The sequence below is a fragment of the Muscardinus avellanarius genome (assembly GCF_963383645.1).
Source record: "Muscardinus avellanarius genome assembly, chromosome: 19".
NCBI lineage: Eukaryota > Metazoa > Chordata > Mammalia > Rodentia > Gliridae > Muscardinus > Muscardinus avellanarius.
The window spans coordinates 24,324,543-24,345,295 of record NC_137805.1 but is presented as its reverse complement, the minus strand read 5'-3'; the positions used below and the strand labels follow the sequence as shown (position 1 = coordinate 24,345,295).

The window sequence follows — 20,753 nt, the reverse complement described above, 5'->3', positions numbered from 1 at the left end:
TTCTTTCTTTCTCTTTCTTCTTCTTTCTTTTTCTCTCCCCCAAGACACATCCCAAGTTTTGTGAACTCTGTTCAGAAGTTCAGGAAAAGTTTTAAAAGTTGGAAGAGAAGTTCTAAGAGTTGCAAAGTGATTACTCTGCAGATCCCGGGCCTGCGGCCCATCCGGGATAAGCGCCATGTCTTCGCCTGACCAGCTGGCTGCCCCAGCTCACCTGGGCACAGGGTGGGCATGGCCCAGAGTTATTATTGAATGAATGAATGAATTATACCCAACTTATCGAAAGGATGAATTCTACCAAAGTTACTGAACGGATGAGTTACATCCGAGCAGACACTCGGCGTGGCAGCAAGCAGCCCCAGCTACAAACTTACACTGAACTGCCCCCCACTTCTCAACCCAGTGCTCTCCCTACCCTGGCGCGGGGGTTCAGAGGTGGGGCGGGACACTTTCCAAAAAGTTTACGGTCAATGAACTCTGTTTCCCTTGTGTCGCAGAGACCCCCGTCCGGAGCCCCAGCAGGGCCAGCGCTTCTCCTCCACCACCGGGACGTCGGGTGCCCGGCCAGCGCGCCCCAGCCAGCGCCTCTGGACTCGCCGCCGCCGTCGCCTTCTTCGGGGACCCATAGCTTTGCGCTCGCCTAACACTTTTGCGCGTCGGCGTCGCACACTTGGACCCGCGTCGCCGCCGCGGGGCTCGCCGGCCCCGACCTCGGGGGCGCGCCGCCGGGAGGGCGGGGTGGGTGCCGGCCCGCGTGCGCCGAGCTGGGCGCGCAGCAGGGTAAGCGCCGCCGCCGCCGTCGCACACTTTCCACGCCGCCCAGGGCTACACCACTCACCGAAAATTGGGAGGCAGGTCTGGGAGGCGGGGTCGGGCGCCCACCGGCTTGGGCGAGCCCGCGCCCCCCGGCGCCGCGCCCCCCGCGCCCCCCGACCACCCCCGCGGGCTCCCCGCGCCCGCCCGCGCCCCCGGGCCGCGCCACGCGCCCCGGGGCCGCGTCTCCGGCGGGCCGATTTTTCGCGGTACCCCTTCGCTTTATAGGGGTGACTGCTATGGGTCGGTCCTCTGAAGAGGCTGGGGCGTCATCAGCCCGGCTAGAAAGCGCCGGCCGCGGCGGCGGGGACGCTCAGTCGCATCGTGGGCACCGCGAGCGGCTGCGGCAGGTGGCTGGCCGGCGGCGGGGCGGCTGAGCGGCGGTGCCCGGCCGGCGCGGGCAGGCGGGCAGCGGCACTGCTTGCGTGTGAGTGCCCTCACTCACATGTAAGTCGGGGGGCCGGGACGGGGCGCCCCTCGCCCCGCGCCCGCGGCCGCCGGCCGGCCGGCCGGCGAGCGGGCGGGCACCCCAACTCCTGTCTCCTCTCTCTCCTCTCCTCTCCATCGGCGCCCCAGAGCCCCGCGCGGAGCAGCAGCGGGTAACAGCGCAGGTGCCCTCGCGCCTCCGCGCCCCTCTCTTTTTGAGTTGTTTGACATTTCTCGGTGCCTTTTGGTTTCTCCGTGTTGTCGGGTGTGTTTTTGGTTCGTTTTCGCCACTTTTTTTCGTTTGCTCATCCGTCTTGGCGCTCACGCTCGGGCCACCCGCCCGCCCCGTGCACCCCACCGGCGCCCGCGCGGACCTTCTCCGTGGACGGCCCGGGGTCGCCGCGGACCGCGCCCCCGGCCGCAGGGCGCGCCGGCGCTGGGCAGCCCGGAGTCCGGCGCCAGCCGGGCCCCCCGACGCGGCCGGAGCACCATGCTGAAGATGGCCCTGAAGCTCAAGGCGCGGGCGACGCGGGCGACGCGGGACAGCGAGCGCAAGACCCGGGCGGCCGCGGCCGAAGTGGCCGCAGAGGCGGCGGCGGCGGCGGCGGCGCTGGGCGAGCCGGTCGCCCCGCCGCGGAGCCGGGACGCCGAGAAGCAGCCCCCGAGGGGCGCCGAGAAGCCCGAGAAGCCCCCGAAGGGCGGCGAGAAGCCCGAGAAGCCGCTGAGCGCCAAGGAGCGCCAGAAGCTGGAGAAGAAGCTGCTGGAGCAGCGGCTCAAGGGCGAGCAGCAGCGGGAGAAGGAGAAGCGGAAGCTGGAGAAGGTGCTCAGGAAGGTCAAGCAGATGCCCAAGTCCCGGGCAGAGGCGCTGGGGCCCGAGGGCATCGCCCTCGCCGCCGCCGCCGCCGCCGGAGCCCCCCGCGCGCCCGAGGCCGAGGCCGCCGCGCCGGGCCGCGCCTGGGCGCCCTGGGCGCCCTGGGACCCCGAGCCGGCCGCCGGGGACGAGGACGAGGACGACGCCTACTACGCGGCGCCGCGCGTCGGCGGCCTGGTGTGGCGGCCCGGGCCGGCCAAGGCGGGCGCGCCGGGCTCGCCGCCGCCGCTCGTGGTGTTCCTGGTGTTCTCGGTGCGCAGCCCGGCCTGGGTGCTCGGCTTCCTGCTGCAGGGCCGCCCGGAGGAGGGCCGCGGCTGCGGCTTCGTGTGCGGGGCCACCTGCTGCTTCAGGGCCTTCCTGGGCTGCGCCTTCTTCTCCTTCCTGAGCGGCCGCGCCAGGCGCAGAGGCCCGGGCCGCCCGGGGGCGCGGGGGCCCTGCGGCTCGGGCCCGGGGGGCCGGCGCCGGGGGCGCGGCGAGCGGCTCATCTAGGCCGCCCCCCGGCCGCGTCCCCTCCATCGCCCGCAGCAGACGCCCCCATCGCGGCGCCGTGTGGACGTGTGTCCCCATCATCCCCCTGCTCCTGCTCATCACCATGGCTACTTTTGTTGTTATTGTTTTTATTATTATTCCTATTACTACCATTATTGTTATCATCGGCCCGTGTGCGTGCTTGTGGACACATCTTTCCTTCTCGGCGGCCGGGCGCCCCGCTCCTCCGCACGCTCCCGGCGCCCCGGCTCGGAGGCTGGCCTTCTCTTCTCGAAATTCTCCCCAGTCCGGGCTCGGGCCGGCGCTGCCTCCGCCCCTTCCGCCCACCCCGGCCCCTCGGCGGCGGCGGCGGGGGGCGGCGGGCCGCGGCCCGGGGGGTGGAGCGCCGGCGTGGCGCGAGGGGTCGTCCTTGGCGCGGGGCCGCCCCCTCCCTCCCCGCCGCCCGGCCCTCCGCGGCCCGCGGCCGGGGGGCGGGGGCGCGGCCCCGGGGTCCGGCCCGGCCGGGGCGGGGCGACCCCCCGGCCCGCGCCGCTGGGGAGGGGGCCCGCGCCCCCGCCCGCCGCCCGCCGCCGCCCGCGCCCCCGCCCGCCGCCGCCGCCGCCGCCGCCGCGCCCGCGCCGCCCTCCCCCCGCGCCGCCGTCGCCTCCGCCTCCCCCCGCCTCCCCCCGCCCGCCGCTTTTGGGTCGGGGCGGCGGCGGGCCCCGGGCCGAGGCCATAAGAGCGGCGGCGGCGGCGGCGGCGGCAGCAGCTCCCGCAGCTCCGGCCCCCGCGCGCCTCGGCTCCGCGGCCGCCCTCCGCCCGCCCGGCCCCGGCTGCAGCGCCGGGGAGCCCCCCGCGCCCGCCGCCCGCGCCGCGCCGCCCCGGCCCCCGCCAGGCCGCCCGCCGCCCCGGCCCGGCCGCGCCCCGCCGCCGCCATGGGCTGCCTCGGCAACAGCAAGACCGAGGACCAGCGCAACGAGGAGAAGGCGCAGCGCGAGGCCAACAAGAAGATCGAGAAGCAGCTGCAGAAGGACAAGCAGGTCTACCGCGCCACGCACCGCCTGCTGCTGCTGGGTAAGGGCGCCGGGGCCCGGCCCCGCGCCCCGGCCCGCCGCGGGCCCGCGCCACGCCGGGGGGGCTCGGGAGGCCCGGGGGGCGCGGGCCGGCCGGCGGGGGGGGCGGGGGCGCGGGCGATCGCCTCCGAGCCGCCGGACCCCCCCCAAACGGAGAGTACGCGAAAGTGCCCGGGGAAGCCAAACGACACGTCATTTTACAGTGTGACCTTTTTTCCTCCTTCCGGACTTGCAGGCTTTTTGAAAAGCAAAGAAGAGCTTTAATGGTAGCAGCCGCCCCCCCACTCCTCCTCCTCCTCCTCCTCCTCCTCCTCCCATAGCGCCCCCCCAGCCGTGCAATAAACCATTAAAACACACGCACACACTTGCCCCGGGAGTTGGCCACGTTGAGTGTTTTGTTAAAAAAGAAAAAAATGAAAAGACATTCACAAATCAGATAAAACTGGAAAATGACATTTGTCTGTAAATGGCTTCTTGGTCTGGAAATGGCGTTTTTTAAATTTTTGTCCTTTACCAGGGGGTGGGAGGGGTCTCGGCGCTCTAAGGCCACTTTTCCCAGGTGGGGGGAGGTGAAAAGACATTAATTAGTTGTTTGTCAAGTGACATTTGGTTGGTTGGTTTTTCTTCTCTCTCTCTCTCTCTCTCTCTCTCTCTCTCTCTCTCTTTTTTTGATTGTGGTTTTCCTCTTTGGCCCAAAAAAAGGAGGGAGGGGGAAGGGGGGAGGTCGTTAATTACGAGGAGAGGGTCTTTTCTCCTTTTTTACTTCTCTAAGGTGCTGCGTTGGAGAAAAATAAAACAAAAGAAACATTAAAATTTTGTTGAAATGACCAAAACAATTACACACGCATTAATTAGAATGGAAGTTTTCCACTTCCCTGGTAATTTGGCCATCTGAATAAATTTGAATTTGCTAGGTTAAGACCTAGTTTATGGGCACATTTCAACAAAATCAGCTTGGTGATGAAGAATAAAATGTAAAAAGGCTGGTTTTGTTCCTCGTGGTGGTGTTTGCTTTGCTCTCTTTGGACGGGTCATGCCTTTGTTCTCTTGGGTCCTGCTTTTAAAAAGCAGAAAATTATTAATTAAGCGATGATAAGTGTCTTCAGTGGCGATGATTTGCAGTTTCAGTCATCAACTGGTACCTATGTGGAGGTCTTGTGTAAAACTTCCAAGAGTGGAATTATGCTGTGAGATATTAATATGCATATGATGTGATTTCAAAGTACAGGCCTGGAAAAGTCTAGAATCTTGCCTATGAAGGCTGTTTGGCTTTCTGAATACTAATTTGTGTCAAGTGCCACTCTGGCACCTCAATCTCTAACACCTTTTGTGCATTAATTACAAAGTCTCTACTTAATTTGAGACTGTTACTCTGAACACACCTTGCCCCTCCCAGGGAGGGCTCTTGAAAGGTATCCCAGTCTTTATGGCTACATTTTGTCCCATTAATCATAGCCTCTGGTACATAAATCTGTAGCCCAGGCTACAATTTTACATTTTTTAATGGTAATTCACACCAAACCATGCCTCTCCCCCCCCCCCAGGAAATAAGAAAACGCCCCAAATACTCTTCTTACAGTATTTTAATTTAATGACATGAAAATTAGTAAGTTACAGATTAAAAAAAAAATCCTGCAATAATTTTCAGTGCAATTCTCCAGTTTCACAAGTGTGGAAACTGAGGCTCAGATTTGTTTGTGCCTGTAAGAGGCAGGTGACGCACATTTTCACACTTGTGAAATCAGAGTGCTGGAAATATCTAATTAATATTAGATATTCTTTTCGTGGAATTTATTGATAGTGGCTTTTCTATTTTAATTTATGAGAGTTTTGCTCATTAAGGTAATGTTTGCTTTGAAATCAATGTTTCTGTGGGAACTGATCTTAACTTTTACAGATAATTGATTACAGAATTGTGAGAAGGAGGAATGCTTTGTTGTCTGGGCATTAAAACAAAGCAATTAATACAATTAAAAGTTAAAAAGAGGGGGGGTGAGACCACACAGATTTGTGGGGGGGGGGCAGAAGAATGTTCACATGGGGGTAGTTGGAGTGTGCACATTTGCCAGGGGGGGGGGGCAAGATAATAGCATTCCTCCTTCTAGCTGGATGGAAATGTTTTTTTTTTTTTAAACTTTTATTAACAAGTGAAAGGTGACTTAAAATGGAGGCCTACATTCTTTTCCTACTTTTTTTAGTTGGGAAGGGCGTAGGATCTTTGCAATTTAGTGGCTTCCAGGAATATTTTTTCTTATGATTAAAGATTGTTACTTATTGTTGCAGATTACCTAATTCTGACAAGGTCTCAGGTGCTGGATTTGATATTTAAATGCGTTTTGTGGTATTTTTTTTTTCTTTGAGATGACAATTAACGGTCTTTCACTTCCCTCTGCCACAGAGTTGTTGTATTCAGAGAATTTATCTTTAGAAAGATAGTTGGGGGGCAAATAAGTGAATAAAATGTTAATATTGTGGTTTTAAGGGTGAATTTTAAGTAGCCAGTAGTGTGGGGGGGCTGCCCAGGAGGCAGCTGCTTTGTGCAGAGATGAGGGGGGGGGGTGTTGGGGGTTACAGCGTCAGGACGTGATATGGAAAATTGCAAGGTCTGGGCATTGTTTGCAAATCCTGGGTATTTTAACCATGAAACATCTGACAAACAATGAATTATGTGTCTAATCTACATTTATAGACAATTTCCCAGTCAATTCTCACAATTTAGGATTCATTTACATACTTTTAACTTCAGTTTTCTTCCCCCCCCTCCTCAAATGACAAAATGACGTCATTGCCTTTGCCTTCTACACCCCCCAATTTTTAAAACAACAACCAAAAGGGGGGGGGGCCTGAAAACAGCAAAACGTTTAATTCTTGTTTGTTACTCTTATGGTGAAATACTGCAGGAAGACACTGGATTGGTTATTTATTTCATTTTCTCTGCGTCAAAATGTCAAGGCACATTGCCTGTGTGTTATTCTGTGTGTGTTTGTTGTTGTTGTTGCTGCTGCTGCTGCTTCTATGGAAAAGCAAATGCGGCCCAGCTGCAGCCCCCGCCCCCCCCTGCCCAGTGTGAGATGCCTCTTTCTTAACCTGAGACTTACTTTCGTTTTCAGGCGCTGGAGAGTCTGGTAAAAGCACCATTGTCAAGCAAATGCGGATCCTACATGTAAATGGGTTTAATGGCGAGTAAGTGTCAAATCTGTGTAAGGCGCACACTGAGCCCGTGTGAAAAATGGTATACTAACCTGCAGGTGAAGGTGTAGATAGGTTTGGGACCTGGGCAGCTAATTTGCACTCCATTTTTTTCTAATTTACATATTAGAAAGTTCTAGGAAGCACACTTTGGGGCCCCCCTCCCTTTTAATCTTGGTGCAGCAAATAATAAAAACAATAATCATAAAGCACCCAGGGTTAGCACAAAGCATCTCCCTATCCCAGGCAGGAAAAGAGTTCTGGGCCCTGGCCCGGGGGCAGGGTCTCTGAGGCTGAGGTCCTGGGGAAACGGCTCTGCTCGGTGCTCCAACATGGCCGACCGGGCCTGCGCCACCCCCCCATCCCCCTGCAGCCCAGTGCTGACCACTGCAGAGCCCCCCCCACCCCCCGCAGACTCCAGCCTAAGGAGCCAGGGAGGGTGTTTTCAACTTATAGGGGAACATTTCCATAATAACCTCACGTAAAATATTCCAGGCTAGGAGTCACAGTCCTTGTTTAACAGTTTTTTTTTTTTTTTTTTTTGCTCCCTTTTGGATTAATGTTATGTGCAAATAATTATTTCCCTTATTAAAAAATCAACATTCCTGTCTACAGAAGGCGCAAAGGGCACCTCGCAGTGGTGGGAAGGCCGGGCGTTGGGATACTTCTGGCCAGGTCAAGGGGCAGTTTTGCCTTTGAAATGTCCTTCCAGGTCTTGTGATGCAGGACAACGAGCAATTCTGCAGTGAGAATAAAGGTTTTGCTTTAAAAGAGTCACGACGGATCTTAAGGATGGGGGGCGACACGGGTGTGGGGTCCTGCCGGCCATGAAGAATGCAAGCAGGGGGAAAGGTCAATAAATAAAGGGGAAGTTTACCCCCCCCCCGCCCCCGCAGACGGGGCCCACCCCTCACTCTCCCGGCCCAGGCAGAAAAGGCTGCTTTATTTCTGTGCTGTGCGAGCCTCGGCTTTTACTGCTCCTGCGAGGTAGTTAACCTGGCAGGGTGACCAGCACCTGGAGGCTCTAGTTAGCCATAGCTAGCTGGTAAGCACGCCCCTCCCTTTCTGAATCCTGGGCTTGATCAAAAGTGTGCCCCTCATTTGCATTCACTTCAGGTTCAAAAGGGTAGACTGAGTCAAGGCGGCAGCTTCATTCACTTATGCATTCCCCCCCCCCCAGGGAAAAAAAAAGACCACAGGGGCGGGGGAAACGGGAACTTATCACCTTTCAGAGTGCGGCAAAGGCAGCTCTTTATGGAAAATTCTAGAATTTATTAGCTCAAATCAGGGGACGAAAAAAGATGACGTCACCGGCAAAGTGGTCATTTTAATTTAGGAGGCTTTTTTATATTTTAACCCTGAATTTAGAGATGAGTGTGCCAATGGAAAGGAGGGGCTAGCTCACCGATTTCGTGACGGCTCGGTGACTTAATCAGCGGGTACCTATATGCTATGAAGTCAGTCACCTTCACCTGTCACGAGCCAGTTCTGCAATTTATCATTCCTGACGCACCCTTCAGTAAAGCCCTGCCCACGGAGAAGATCACTGTCCTGTCGATAAACAAACCCGAAACACACTTCTAACCTTGAATCTGTAATTAAAAAACCTGCATAATTTCCCCCAGTAACGGGAGGGGGTGCTTGTTCAAGGAGGGGCTAGTTAAGCAAAAAATAATAATTTAACCCGTGTACCCTCCAGATAAATATTTTGATTTGCGCCAGACGTGGCTAGCATTTGAAAAGGTGCAGCCGACTTGAATTAGAAGTTATTTTACTCTAGAGATTGTTCCCCCTCCCGAGTTTTCAGATTTTTACAGAAAGGGCTCTCCTCCCCAAATGAACTCGTCTGATGCAGATGAGGCTTCTAAAACCAGAACTTCTCCTTTCTATTTTCTTTTGTGAAGAGAGGAAGAGACACTCCCAGTTTGGCTCCTTTGCCCCCCCCCCCAGGATGTTAAATTTGACCCGTGAGATTGACACGCAGGCTGCTTCTTCATGGGGGGGGTCGCTGCACCTTATTTTTACCTAGTTCAGCTGACCTTCCCCCTTTTCCTCACTGTGGTACTGCAGCAGCGCCAGCCTGCCCTTAATTAACTAGGAATTTATTCCAAAATGGTGACTTCTGTCCCTAAAGGGTGATCTGCCTGGTGCAGGGGCTGTTTTCCTACTTTCTTGCCCCCCCACGCCCCCTACCGCCCACTAATTACTTAATTAGTTCTCGTCTGAACTATTAAACTTGCCGTAACTATCCACAGGCTGCCACGCCAATCACATTTTTAAGAGTGACGTCATTAATTTGACCTTCAGAAATAGAGATGGAATAGGATTTTTCCTAATTCAAAGCTAACTCTCCTCCTTAGATTTAAAGCGGGGGGGGGCATGATTAGCATTGATTAAGCCAAGCTAATAAATTATAAGATCATGTAGGAGGCTCAGCCTTCCCACCCTTGAGTAGTTCCTATTTATGAAGATTGGGTTTCTTTTATTGGGGATTTTTAGTGATGGTGGGTGGGGTTTTTATTTAACAGCCTCGCAGCCCAGGTTTTTTTTTTTTTTTTTTTTAACCTGATGACAACTTATGAGGAGCAATGATAATCATTATATAGGTAGTATGGAGGCAGCTCATAATTACACACCAGGACATGCCAGCCCCCCCCAAAAAAAACAACAACAACACCACCCTGTCTATACCTTTGCATGTGTGGATACAATGTTGTGAAGATTATTCTGACCTGGGAGAATTAGGAGCCTTCTGCACTGCCATATTCTCTAAAGAATAGTGAAATAAATTGCCGCTTCAGCTCCCTGATGCATGTACACTTAGCAAAAGTGCAAGAAAATAATTATCTGTCCCTCCTGTATCCGACCAGTCTCCAGAGGGTCTGTTAACGGTGCGCAGGGGGTGGGACTTCTCCCCACGGCCTGCAGTCTCAATAGGCCCATTTAGCCAGAAAAGCAACCAAAGAATTAACAGAGGATGGCTCGTAAATCGTGGCGTTTGCTTTTGGCTGGCTGTGGAAGAATGTGGCGAGGCTGTGTGTGGTTGTGTGGGGTTATGGTGCCTTGCAGTCTAGGTGAGCTTTCAATCTCTCTTTAAAAGGGGCGGCGAAGAGGACCCGCAGGCCGCAAGGAGCAGCAGCGATGGGTAGGCACATTCAAAACCAGAAAACATTTAACAAAACAGACATGAAGACCGTACTGGGGAAACTGAGGATAGGGTCCTGGGAAAGAGAGAAAAGTCACGTCAGGGCCGTCAGCCATCTTGGTAACATTTGTGGATGACGTGTAAACAATTAGTGAAGTGCAAGACTGTATACATGCGTGCATAGAATTTTATTATTTGGCTATGTTTAAATAATTAGATCCAGCTGGGGGGAAGTTAGCGATTTCAGATTGAGACAATAGTTTAGGATTTTGAGGGTCGATGTTTTTTCATATGGCTTCGATCCCCCCAGTTCTCCATTTATTTGAATCGACGACTTGTTTTAAAACAATACCAAATTGCATTAACCCAGTGGTTGGTCTGATTTTAACATTTCAGACCTCTGGGAGAAAATAAATTAAAATTCAGGTGCCTCACAGTTCTTAATTTTGAAAAATGCCTGGGCACCATGTAGCAGGTCATTATTAAAGAATCCTCTTAATAGATAATGCACCAATAAAAATTAAAAGAAAGAATCCTCTTAATGACCACTGGCCTTTTAAAATTGACCAAATGTAATCTGTGGCACTTCACATTAGCTAGTAGACAGAGAAACCCACGATGGCGTCCATTTATTCCCACTCATTACCATCATCTTTTACTTTATTTTATTTTGTTTTGGGGCCTTCTGCATCCCCACACCCATCTCACACCGCACATGCCCACGCATGCCAGGTAACCTCCTCGTGCTTGTGGACTCAGCATGCAGCGTTTCTCATGAGAACATGCAAAGCCATTTCACAGCCCAGGACATCTCAAAGAAAGAGCTTTAGGGGCTGGGGAGGGGGCAAAGGGACGGGTCGGACGAAGCTGACTGACACGTGTTTGTCTCTCTCTTTTAGTCCTCCCCCCCTTAGATGATGGTTCCAATTCCTTCTTCTCCGCCCTTGCCATCAATATGCATGCTGGAATTACCCCGTCCTACGAACCTCTAATAAGAATATTATTCTGTTATTTGAGAGAGATAGAAAGAGCGCCATTTAACTAGGATCCAGAAAAAAACAAAAAAAAAAGCAAAAAACAAAACAAAAAAAATTTGTGATTTGTGAGCATGTAGTAGAAGTAGAGCAACCTTTAACGGCACCTGTACACACTCTGACTGAAAAAAGCACTGTACCAAAAGTTGGCATCTGAGAAAGATGATTAGTCCTTAAGTAAGCAGCCTACTGTGTACCAGACATGTGCAAAACCTGTGACCCTACTAATTAATACCCGCATGCCTTTCTGAGTGTGTTCTGAGTAAATATTAACAGTTGTGACAAATAAAATAATTCTTGCATGTCTCAGCAGTCCCAGTATCCTGCGTCTGTCTTCTGTCTTTCTTCTTTTATCTGTCTTTCCCCCACCAAAGCACAAAGATAAGGTATAAAAGTGAATGGAACACACAGCAGAGCCCCTCCTCCTGCTCAGCTGAAGGGGGCGGGACTTGTTAACAACATAACCCACTAATCAACCTTAGCTTCGGGGTGGGGCGGGTGGGGGTCAGTATCCTAAGGCACTTGCAACCCCTCCCAGCTTTCTCGTCAGTTTATGTATGGCAGCTGCCCTATGTTCTGCCTTTACTGAGGCACCCGAGGAGAATCTCCGGATCTCACACAGTGTGACACCCATTAAGCAATAGTACAAATGGTGGTAAGCCTCCAGCCCCAGTGTAACGTCTCCATCCCCACCATAATTGCTTCAATGGAGGAATTTTATGTTTTAGTATTACACGCCCGAATTAGATTCTAGATTTCTATTTTAGCTGTTTCATATTTGATCTACTCCCACACCTATTCACATACGTAGATGAGTACTGAACACGTTCTCAAAATATCCGTATTTTAAGACTGGAAGTTTTCCAATTATCATACTACTACTTAGACCAAAATATCAAACTGAATGAAAGACTCTCTCTCTGGGAGCGCTTCCCTCTCCGTATGGAGATCTGGTTATCGAGTACCCAGAGGCTTCATTTTCCTGTCGCAAGCCATTAAAATCAGAGGCTCGCCTATCTCGACCCATGACACGGGCCCCTTTTTAATGAGTTGGGGGCAGATTTGACCTGGTTGGGGGGCTTTTAGGTAAATTCTGAACTCTAGAATAAACACTAGGGACATCAGACACGTGTCCTTTTAATCTCCTAACGTCCAAACAACTGATTTTAGGGCGTAACACCAAGGCTGGGAGTTTTGTGACTTCAAAAATGGCCTTCAGCTGTGCAGAGGCCTCGGAAGTTGTCCCAGACATGGGCGGGGCCCTCAGTCTCCCAAATGCAGGGGGGGCTCTACCGGGCTAGGGCCCAAGGCACGTCTCACTGCCCCCCCACGCCCCTCAGCGTGGACATCCCTCGCAGGGGCTTACCACGTTGCCCTAAAGAATTCCCGCGGCACCCCCCACACACTCCCTGGGCTGAAGAGAGTGCCCCCACCTCACCAGCTCCTCCCCTGGTGTGCGGGAGCGGCCATTAACCACCCATCCTAGGAGCAGGGGCCAGGGGCCAGGGGCTGTGGTTTCACTCCCAAACACGGGAATGCTGATTGAGGTGACATCATGGGGGGTGATAGCTGTTGGGATCGACCTTCCACAGTCAGGGAGCAGTGCCCTCTCCACTGCTGGCCTCAACTTCCCGTCCCCCCCACTCCAGAGGGGTCATTTATTCACTTTCTATCTCTGTTCTCTGACTAGATGAAACAAATGCTTATAAAAGTAGGGATCGGGATGCTTTCTTAAAAAAATGATAAAACAAAAGCAACCCCGCTCTGCCCCTCCCCGCCCCCCCCCAGCTTCAGCTTTAGAGGGCGGGGCTCTAGCACTCTCCTCTCACACACCCCAGACTTCCCATAGGCTCCCTCCTCGTGCACCCCCCAATTAAAATGAGAAGGCTAAGCTTGGGCCTGATGGAATAAAGGCCAAGCCTTATTCACCTGTACCCCAATAAAAGGGGCTTTGTTGTCCCTTCAAGTTTGAGGGTCCTCCTCTAATGAAGGCCTCTAATGAAGGCCAGACCTAAAAGGTGTACACAATTTGGGCCTTTAATCTGGTCCAAAATTAACATTATCAGGGGAGGGGGCATCTCCCCAGGCAGCCAAAGGTTGTGACCTCCTCCAGTGGGACAGGCGACTCTGAATGCAGCTCATTCCACAAAGACCCCTGCTTCGTGCCCTGGGGAAAGCTACAGGACCTCCAGCCTACCTCCCAGGGAGGGCTCTGACACACCCTGTCCCCCACCTCCCCAGCAGGATCTCTGGCGGGAGGGGGGTGGGAGGAAGTCTTACTCTATCCCTAACTCTACTGAGGGGCCCCCAGGAGCCAATGTCATCCCAAACCAGGTAGCTGCTAGTCGCAGCGCCCCCAGACCACACCTCCTGTGACATCACAGCTATATAAATAAATAAATAAATAAGTAAATAAATAAATAAATGACCTGCAGATGCATTATGTAGGACCACAAAACCCTGAAATCTTCAATTAAGGGAGGATTAGCACCCCCTGGTTCTGGGGACGTTCATTCAATGAGCCCCCATGAGGACACCCCCCCCCAGTTCAATCCTGTGACCTATACCTCGCTTCCCCCACCCCCCACGTAGGGCTGCTGATAAGGACCAAGTAGAAGACATGTAAAATAGCTGATGGATCAAATGCGACTTCTGGTACAGTCTCCAGGTGCCAATCAGTCAGCTCCCAGGGGCGTGGCCTTGGGCTCGTCCCAGAGGCTAGGGTTTATCCAGGTGCCTCAGGCTCTGCACACACACGCCTGAGCCCACGGCTCCCCAATAACAGAATACTATGCTTTTTAGTAGGCCTGTCTGTGGAAAGCGACCCCCCCAATCAGCGGGGTGCCATATGATTTTTTTTCTTTTCAATCCCACTGTAGTGAGAAGGCCACCAAGGTGCAGGACATCAAAAACAACCTGAAGGAGGCCATTGAAGTACGTGCACACCCCCCCCCCCCCCGCGCGCGTGCACTCGCCCTGGCCCCTCCCCACGCCCGGGCTGGCCCCTGACCCCCTGTTCATCACTTACAGACCATCGTGGCAGCCATGAGCAACCTGGTGCCGCCCGTCGAGCTGGCCAACCCTGAGAACCAATTCAGAGTGGACTACATCCTGAGCGTGATGAACGTTCCTGACTTTGACTTCCCACCTGTAAGCCTCACCCCTCACCTGCAGCAGACACGCAGCCAGAGCTGAGCCCTTGGGGGGGGGGGTTCTTCATACCTAGCATGGGGGGGAGGGGCACACCCAAGGGGGCTGAGCAAACTGCTCTGTTAATCACGGTTCACCCACCCCTCAGATGCTTCCACACTACAATTTTTACTTAATTAGATTATACTTTTTTTTTAAGGGGAATAACCGTGCGCTATGAGGGACTAAACGATTTCCTCATGCATGATGGGACGACAAAAGTCCCTGTCCATAGGACACGCAGCTGTAAAGCACCCAGGTGGCCGCACTCACGTGCCCTGGAGCACTATAGATGCGCCAGGAATAGCTTTTTTTTTAACCAGTTAACCTTTTCACATTTACTGAGATTTTTTTTTTTTCCTAAAATCAGTACTTGCTTGGGGCAAATGAGGTTTTTTTTTCATTATAATATGTTTAAAAACTTACATTATAACTAAAACATAAAGTACAAAATATAACATTTTACAGAAAATAAGAATTTCTCCCCTGTACCCCCACTGGGTGAGACCCTGTTGACGTCAGCTTTTTAAAAGCCATTTTTAGGGAATGAGAAACTGCTCAAACTCAGGCATAAAAGTTTTGGCCTTTGTGAAGGGGGAAATAGTTTATGAGAAGCGAACGGGAAACGAGATGGACACACTCAGAGTTTATAAGGCCCAGAAGGAAGGGACTTGTCTATAGTGAAAACAATGAGTTGTTGTTGCCTCTTGTAGGGCTTTCGTGGGAATTCATGTTTGTGTATTCTAAGTGGGTTTGGCTGCAAACTTTTATTAGTGGGGAAGTCGTTACTAATTTGTATGGGTAGGTAAATGTTTTTAAATAGCAATTGATGAAAAAATTCAAGCAGTAAACACAGTATGTGTAAAAGGACCGCTGGCTTTCCTGTGGCCATGCATCTCTCCAAACAAAATGGCAGCTGTTTAAAATGCATCCAGCCACCAGGTTTTAAGACGGTCCTCCTGGTATAAGAACTTTGTGTTCCATTATCTGGGCGTTTACCCACTCCTCCCTCACCTCCCCAAAAGTTGAGGGGGGCTGGCCCAAGACCAGCCATTCCCCATTACGTGGAGAACAAGAATTCATCGTGCCCCCCCCCAACATGTCTAGCTCATGAGCGCGCGGGTCTGCTAAGTGGGCTTCGCAGCCAGTGTGGGCCGCAGAGTGGCCGCGGCCATCAGAGTTCAAAGGCACTGGCCCTGGTGTGGGGCACGTCTTGAAACGCACTTTCTTGGGTCCGTTTCCAGGAATTCTACGAGCATGCCAAGGCTCTGTGGGAGGATGAGGGAGTGCGTGCCTGCTATGAGCGCTCCAACGAGTACCAGCTGATTGACTGCGCCCAGTAGTAAGTAGCCCCTTTCTCCTGAATCCACACACACACACACACACAGGACAAAATGGCTCCCGGGACGCCGGGCACAGACGCAGCCGGTTAGCCCACCAGCGCTTAGAAAGTTCTAGTCTAATTCATTTGTTTTACCAAGCCCTTAATTGCACTGTTTAGTGCATCGACACTGTTTTATATAAACAGTGAATACCTGTTAGAGCAAAATGATAATTACTTAGAATAAAGTGATGTTCATAATTAATTAGCTGGAGGTAATTAATCGAAATGACCACCAAGCACTTAGGGAAATAGAGCAGCTCTCACACTTTGGAGAATGTAAAAATGCTATATAGTCTATTGCTGTAATTTAAACAAAACAAAGAGCAGCAGAGACAAAAAACAACAACAACAAAAAAAAAACACGCCTTCCTGCTCCTCAGCGGTTAATGGTTCCACTGTGCGTATCAGTAGATGATTTTAATCTGGACGGAGCGGGTTTGGGGGCTGTCTTGACGTCCCAGCTCTGCCTCGTACCTTAAAGGATGGCGAGTGGTCAGTGTTCTTCAATCCTACACCTAAGCCGCACAGTGCAGGGCGCGGGGGGCTTTCAGATGAAGTGGACGGACAGGGTCGGCCATGGAGACCTCTTCCCCCAGAGTCAGCTGCAAGGGAGGCAGGCTCACCCGAAGAGCGAGGTAGAAATGAAGGAGGAGAAAAGATTTGAGTAAACCTGACAGTCTGCCTAGCGCCCTTCCCCAGGGAGACCCAGCACCCTCGGGGCCACTCTTCCGAGGGACATAAAATACTGCACATCTGAAAAGATGCCTTTTTGAGACTTTACGACCTCCCTTATCCTGTGCATACCACGAGCATAGGGTGGTTGGTCGTAAAAAATAAATAACTTAGAGATAGGATTGTTTGCTGATGTCACAAGAAGCGGGGCCACCTGTTTCCATTGTCCCGTGCGTGGGTAGAACGCACTTTACTGCACAAGCAAAGCCCTATATTCTTTCAAGGAACAGAAAAACAGTCCGGTGTGGCCAGCCAGCCCCCGCGGCCCCCAGCCCCCACTCCTCCTTCAACAAGTCCCTGATTTTCTCAACAGTTTGCACTAATTATAGTAAGGCAGAACAAATGGAAATCCTGGAATTGTTTGCCATTTGTACTTTGGATCCAAGTCAGGAGTGAAGTAGGAGTCGGGGCCGAGGCGGGCCTAACCGCCTTGGCCGTGAATGCTGGGCGCAGGCGGGTGTGACGGTTCCATTAATTAACGGTAATTTAGTCAGGTTATTTGTTTGGATCACACCATTTAAACGTTTTGGGGTCACCGAAAAAATAAATTAAAAAAGTTTGGGGGCCTTTTTTTTTTCTCCTGAACCAGCACCATTTGCCCAACTGATGGCAACTTTTAAGGAAACTCAGGAGAAAAGTTTGAAATAATTGGAACTTTTAAAACACCCCACCCAGAAGAGGATGATTCCAGAGCCCTGGCTTTCTTGCAGAGACTGGTGTGACTCTGGTTTTACAACTTTCTTGTCGGAGTGGAGCAACTGGTGCCCTGCCCGTGCCTTAAGCCGCCTATTTTTATTTGTTGAGCTGGAGTTTGGCTGGCCCCAGTCCAGATGTCTTCTCACAAGATTTGGTGCTGGGGCCTATTTATAGAACTGTGGTTCTGTTGCCATGGTAACGTGCTGGAGGCCAGGGTGGCTGGGGAGCTATTTCTGGAGCTTGCTGTAATGTAAGATTGATTAGGCAAGTTAGTATATCCTCTAAGCCAAACTAACTCTGAACTGGTAAAAGGGAAGGGGAAAAAGGAGCGAGGGGGGGGAAAACTTAAGGGAACTTCTTTAAATATACTTTTTCTCCCTTAGTTGACCCTCTTTTCTGATGAGCCCACTTTAAAACAATTCTCACCTCTGTTCCCTCCCCCTCCCACCAAAAGAAGTCCCCAACTGGGTCTTGCCATTCATTTTCCATATTAATTAATTGACCCTGATCTTGCCAAAGTTAACTTCCCTCCCAATTGTCTAGTCAAGCAACCCAAGGCAGGGTAGCTTTGTAGACTAAAAGTTTCCTCTGGAGTGTTCGAAAACAATTTGCAAAGATTAAAAAAATGTTATTTTCCCAGTCGTTACTAAGTAGCATAGGTCCTGCCTCTATTGGCTGGGATGCTCAAAGCAAACCTCTTAAAAAAAACATGGGGAGAAAAGCCCACCACTCCCCGGGGCTGTCTGTGCCGTCTCCATGGGACAGTCCTTCCCCGGCCCAGACCTTGTAGAGGTCCAGTGGCTCCGAGTTCTCTGACCACCGCCTTCTGTCTTTTTCCCAGCTTCCTGGACAAGATTGATGTCATCAAGCAGGCCGACTACGTGCCAAGCGACCAGGTAGGCCACACTTCTCGCTCGAGGGCCTTGGAGGCCTCTCTCCAAGCTGCCCGGCATCTTTGCTCTGGTTTGGGTTTTGGTAACACGCACTGACCCACGCACGCTTGGTTTCAGGACCTGCTTCGCTGCCGCGTCCTGACCTCTGGAATCTTCGAGACCAAGTTCCAGGTGGACAAAGTCAACTTCCAGTAAGTCAACGCTTGCCTTTTGTCTAAAGACCCTGCGCCCGGAGCGCAGGGCCCTGTGCTGAGCCACTGTCCTCTCTCCCCAGCATGTTCGATGTGGGCGGCCAGCGGGATGAACGCCGCAAGTGGATCCAGTGCTTCAATGGTAAGGGCGCGGGCGCGGGCGCGGGCTCTCGTCTTCACTGGGCATCAGCGTCCGCCTTGTCTCACGCCGCTGCTTCTTTGCGCTGCAGATGTGACCGCCATCATCTTTGTGGTGGCCAGCAGCAGCTACAACATGGTCATTCGGGAGGACAACCAGACCAACCGCCTGCAGGAGGCACTGAACCTCTTCAAGAGCATCTGGAACAACAGGTGGGTGCAGACGGGCAGGCGCCTGACCCCCCCTCCCCGGCGACCCGGCCGCGTCCTGGTGCTCACCTGCCCCTCCCCCTCTCCTCTTTGCATTAGATGGCTGCGCACCATCTCTGTGATTCTCTTCCTCAACAAGCAAGATCTGCTTGCTGAGAAGGTCCTCGCTGGAAAATCAAAGATCGAGGACTACTTTCCAGAGTTTGCTCGCTACACTACTCCTGAGGATGGTACGTGGGGACCTTGGTGGCTTGTGGGCGAGATTGAAACTCCTACCACCACACGGTTAGGGGGCCAGAGGGGAGGCCAGAAGAGTTTATCTCCACTCATTTTCATATGGAGAAATCGAGTTCAGGGATGTCCGCACACAAGCTCTGCTCCAACCTTTAATTGCCGCGATCAGTAAAATATCGACATTCTTTGCAGCGACTCCTGAGCCCGGAGAGGACCCACGCGTGACCCGGGCCAAGTACTTCATTCGAGATGAGTTTCTGGTGAGTACCACCCCTTACACATAGAAACTCAATTAATTCCAAACTGGGAGATCAAACCATCCAAGCCTTGGGGTTTGTTCACCGGTGCCCGATGGGTGGGCACGGGGGTCCCTGGACAGGGTTATTGACCGAGCCTCGTGTCTGTGCCCACAGAGAATCAGCACTGCTAGTGGAGATGGGCGCCACTACTGCTATCCGCACTTCACCTGCGCCGTGGACACCGAGAATATCCGCCGCGTCTTCAACGACTGCCGTGACATCATTCAGCGCATGCACCTTCGCCAATACGAGCTGCTCTGAAGAGGGAACCCCCAAATTTAATTAAAGCCTTAAGCACAATTAATTAAGAGTGAAACGCAAGTGAACAAGCGGTTAACCACCCACCATAGGGCATGGTTAACAAAGCAACCTCTCCTTCCCCACGAGTGATTTTGCGAAACCCCCTCTTCCCTTCAGCTTGCTTTGATGTTCCAAATTTAGATAGCTTAAGGCGGCCTACAGAAACAGAAAAAGAAAAAGAAATAGGCCACAAACGTTCCCTCTCTCTTTCAGTAAATAAAATAATAGCAGCAAACAGAAATAAAGAAATAAATGAAACAAATGAAATAAACAATGAAATAAATATTGTGTTGTGCAGCATTCAAAAAATCAAAATAAAAATTAAATGTGAGCAAAGAATGATATGACTCCTGGGTTCTTTGCGGCCCGAGGCAGCCCCACTGTCCGTGTTGGGTGGTACAGACCCCAGTTATAAGGCGACTCTCTCTTGACACCGTGTTTCTTGGTGACCTAACCTTTGGTGCTCCCACCCTTGCCCAGGTCCCTGGGTCACCACGGGGCCCAGTTTGGGAATGACCCGTTGTCACCACCAATTTAGCAGCTATAATTGCTGACATGAGCTCCTGTCCACCTGGTCCCCCCCCAGAAAAAGCTGTGCGGCTTTATCAAAAACTATGCAGGGAAACTTGTAAACACAGTGGCCTGATCAGTGAGGGGAGGGACCTTAGGGTTTATAGAAGACCTCCCAAGAAAGACTTACACCTATTAAAGCCATAAGGGGTGGGGGTGGGGGTAATCATACAATAGTGAAAATCACATAACAATACAGAGGGAGCTGGGTAAAAACCTAACAGAAGGCTGATTTCCTTAATACATAAAGAGTTCTTAGGAACTAATAAGCAAAACCAGCAGAAAAATGGGTGGGGGGAGTCCATGATCATGCAATTTACTAAATAAACAGTAGGTAACTGATAAACATCTCAGAAGATATGGAATGTCACTCATAATAAAAAATACAAATGAGCATTCATTAAAGTGGGGGGGAATCATCAACACTCATGGGGGGCCCCATAATAAACACAGTGAAGGCCAGTTAGAGGACCACACGGTTCTCCAAGTTCACACCACATTCAGTCATATTTGCTCCTCAGAAGGTTCCCAGATAAACCTATTATCCAGTTAAAATTAGGGCATGCTATACAAATATACCCAGAAGACCAGCCCATGAATTCCCATAATTCCATAAAGTCCCCCAATAAACAGATCAAATAAAAGGAGGGAGGGGCATTCTGTGTAACTATATCCAGGAGACCAGACCCATAATTGCCTAAGGTCCTCCCGATAAACGCCGAGTCCATGTGAAAGGTGGGAGGGGCTTGAGATGCAAATATACCCAGGAGACTAGCCACAAACTCCCATAATTTCCTAAAGTTCTCCCCAATAAACATATGGTCAAAATAAAGGGAGGGAGGGGCTCACTATGCAAATATATCCAGAATACCAACCTATAAATACTCAGTTCTCTAAAGTC

The 20,753-nt window shown here is 52.0% G+C and overlaps 1 protein-coding gene across 1 annotated transcript in view; it reads left to right on the top strand.

The window, feature by feature from the left end:
• GNAS (GNAS complex locus) overlaps positions 1-19,631 on the top strand; it is a gene marked incomplete at its 5' end in the record, with an annotated part of 49,652 nt that extends 30,021 nt beyond the window's left edge. The window contains 12 exons of the mRNA XM_080716479.1: positions 6,759-6,831; positions 9,938-9,982; positions 13,896-13,950; positions 14,047-14,166; positions 15,450-15,547; positions 17,859-17,913; positions 18,028-18,101; positions 18,185-18,243; positions 18,332-18,452; positions 18,549-18,679; positions 18,876-18,943; positions 19,097-19,631. Coding sequence (XP_080572605.1) covers positions 6,759-6,831; positions 9,938-9,982; positions 13,896-13,950; positions 14,047-14,166; positions 15,450-15,547; positions 17,859-17,913; positions 18,028-18,101; positions 18,185-18,243; positions 18,332-18,452; positions 18,549-18,679; positions 18,876-18,943; positions 19,097-19,243 — 1,046 coding nt within the window. The 3' untranslated portion in view covers positions 19,244-19,631. The remainder of the gene's footprint in view (positions 1-6,758; positions 6,832-9,937; positions 9,983-13,895; positions 13,951-14,046; positions 14,167-15,449; positions 15,548-17,858; positions 17,914-18,027; positions 18,102-18,184; positions 18,244-18,331; positions 18,453-18,548; positions 18,680-18,875; positions 18,944-19,096) is intronic.
• Positions 19,632-20,753: the final 1,122 nt, after the last annotated feature.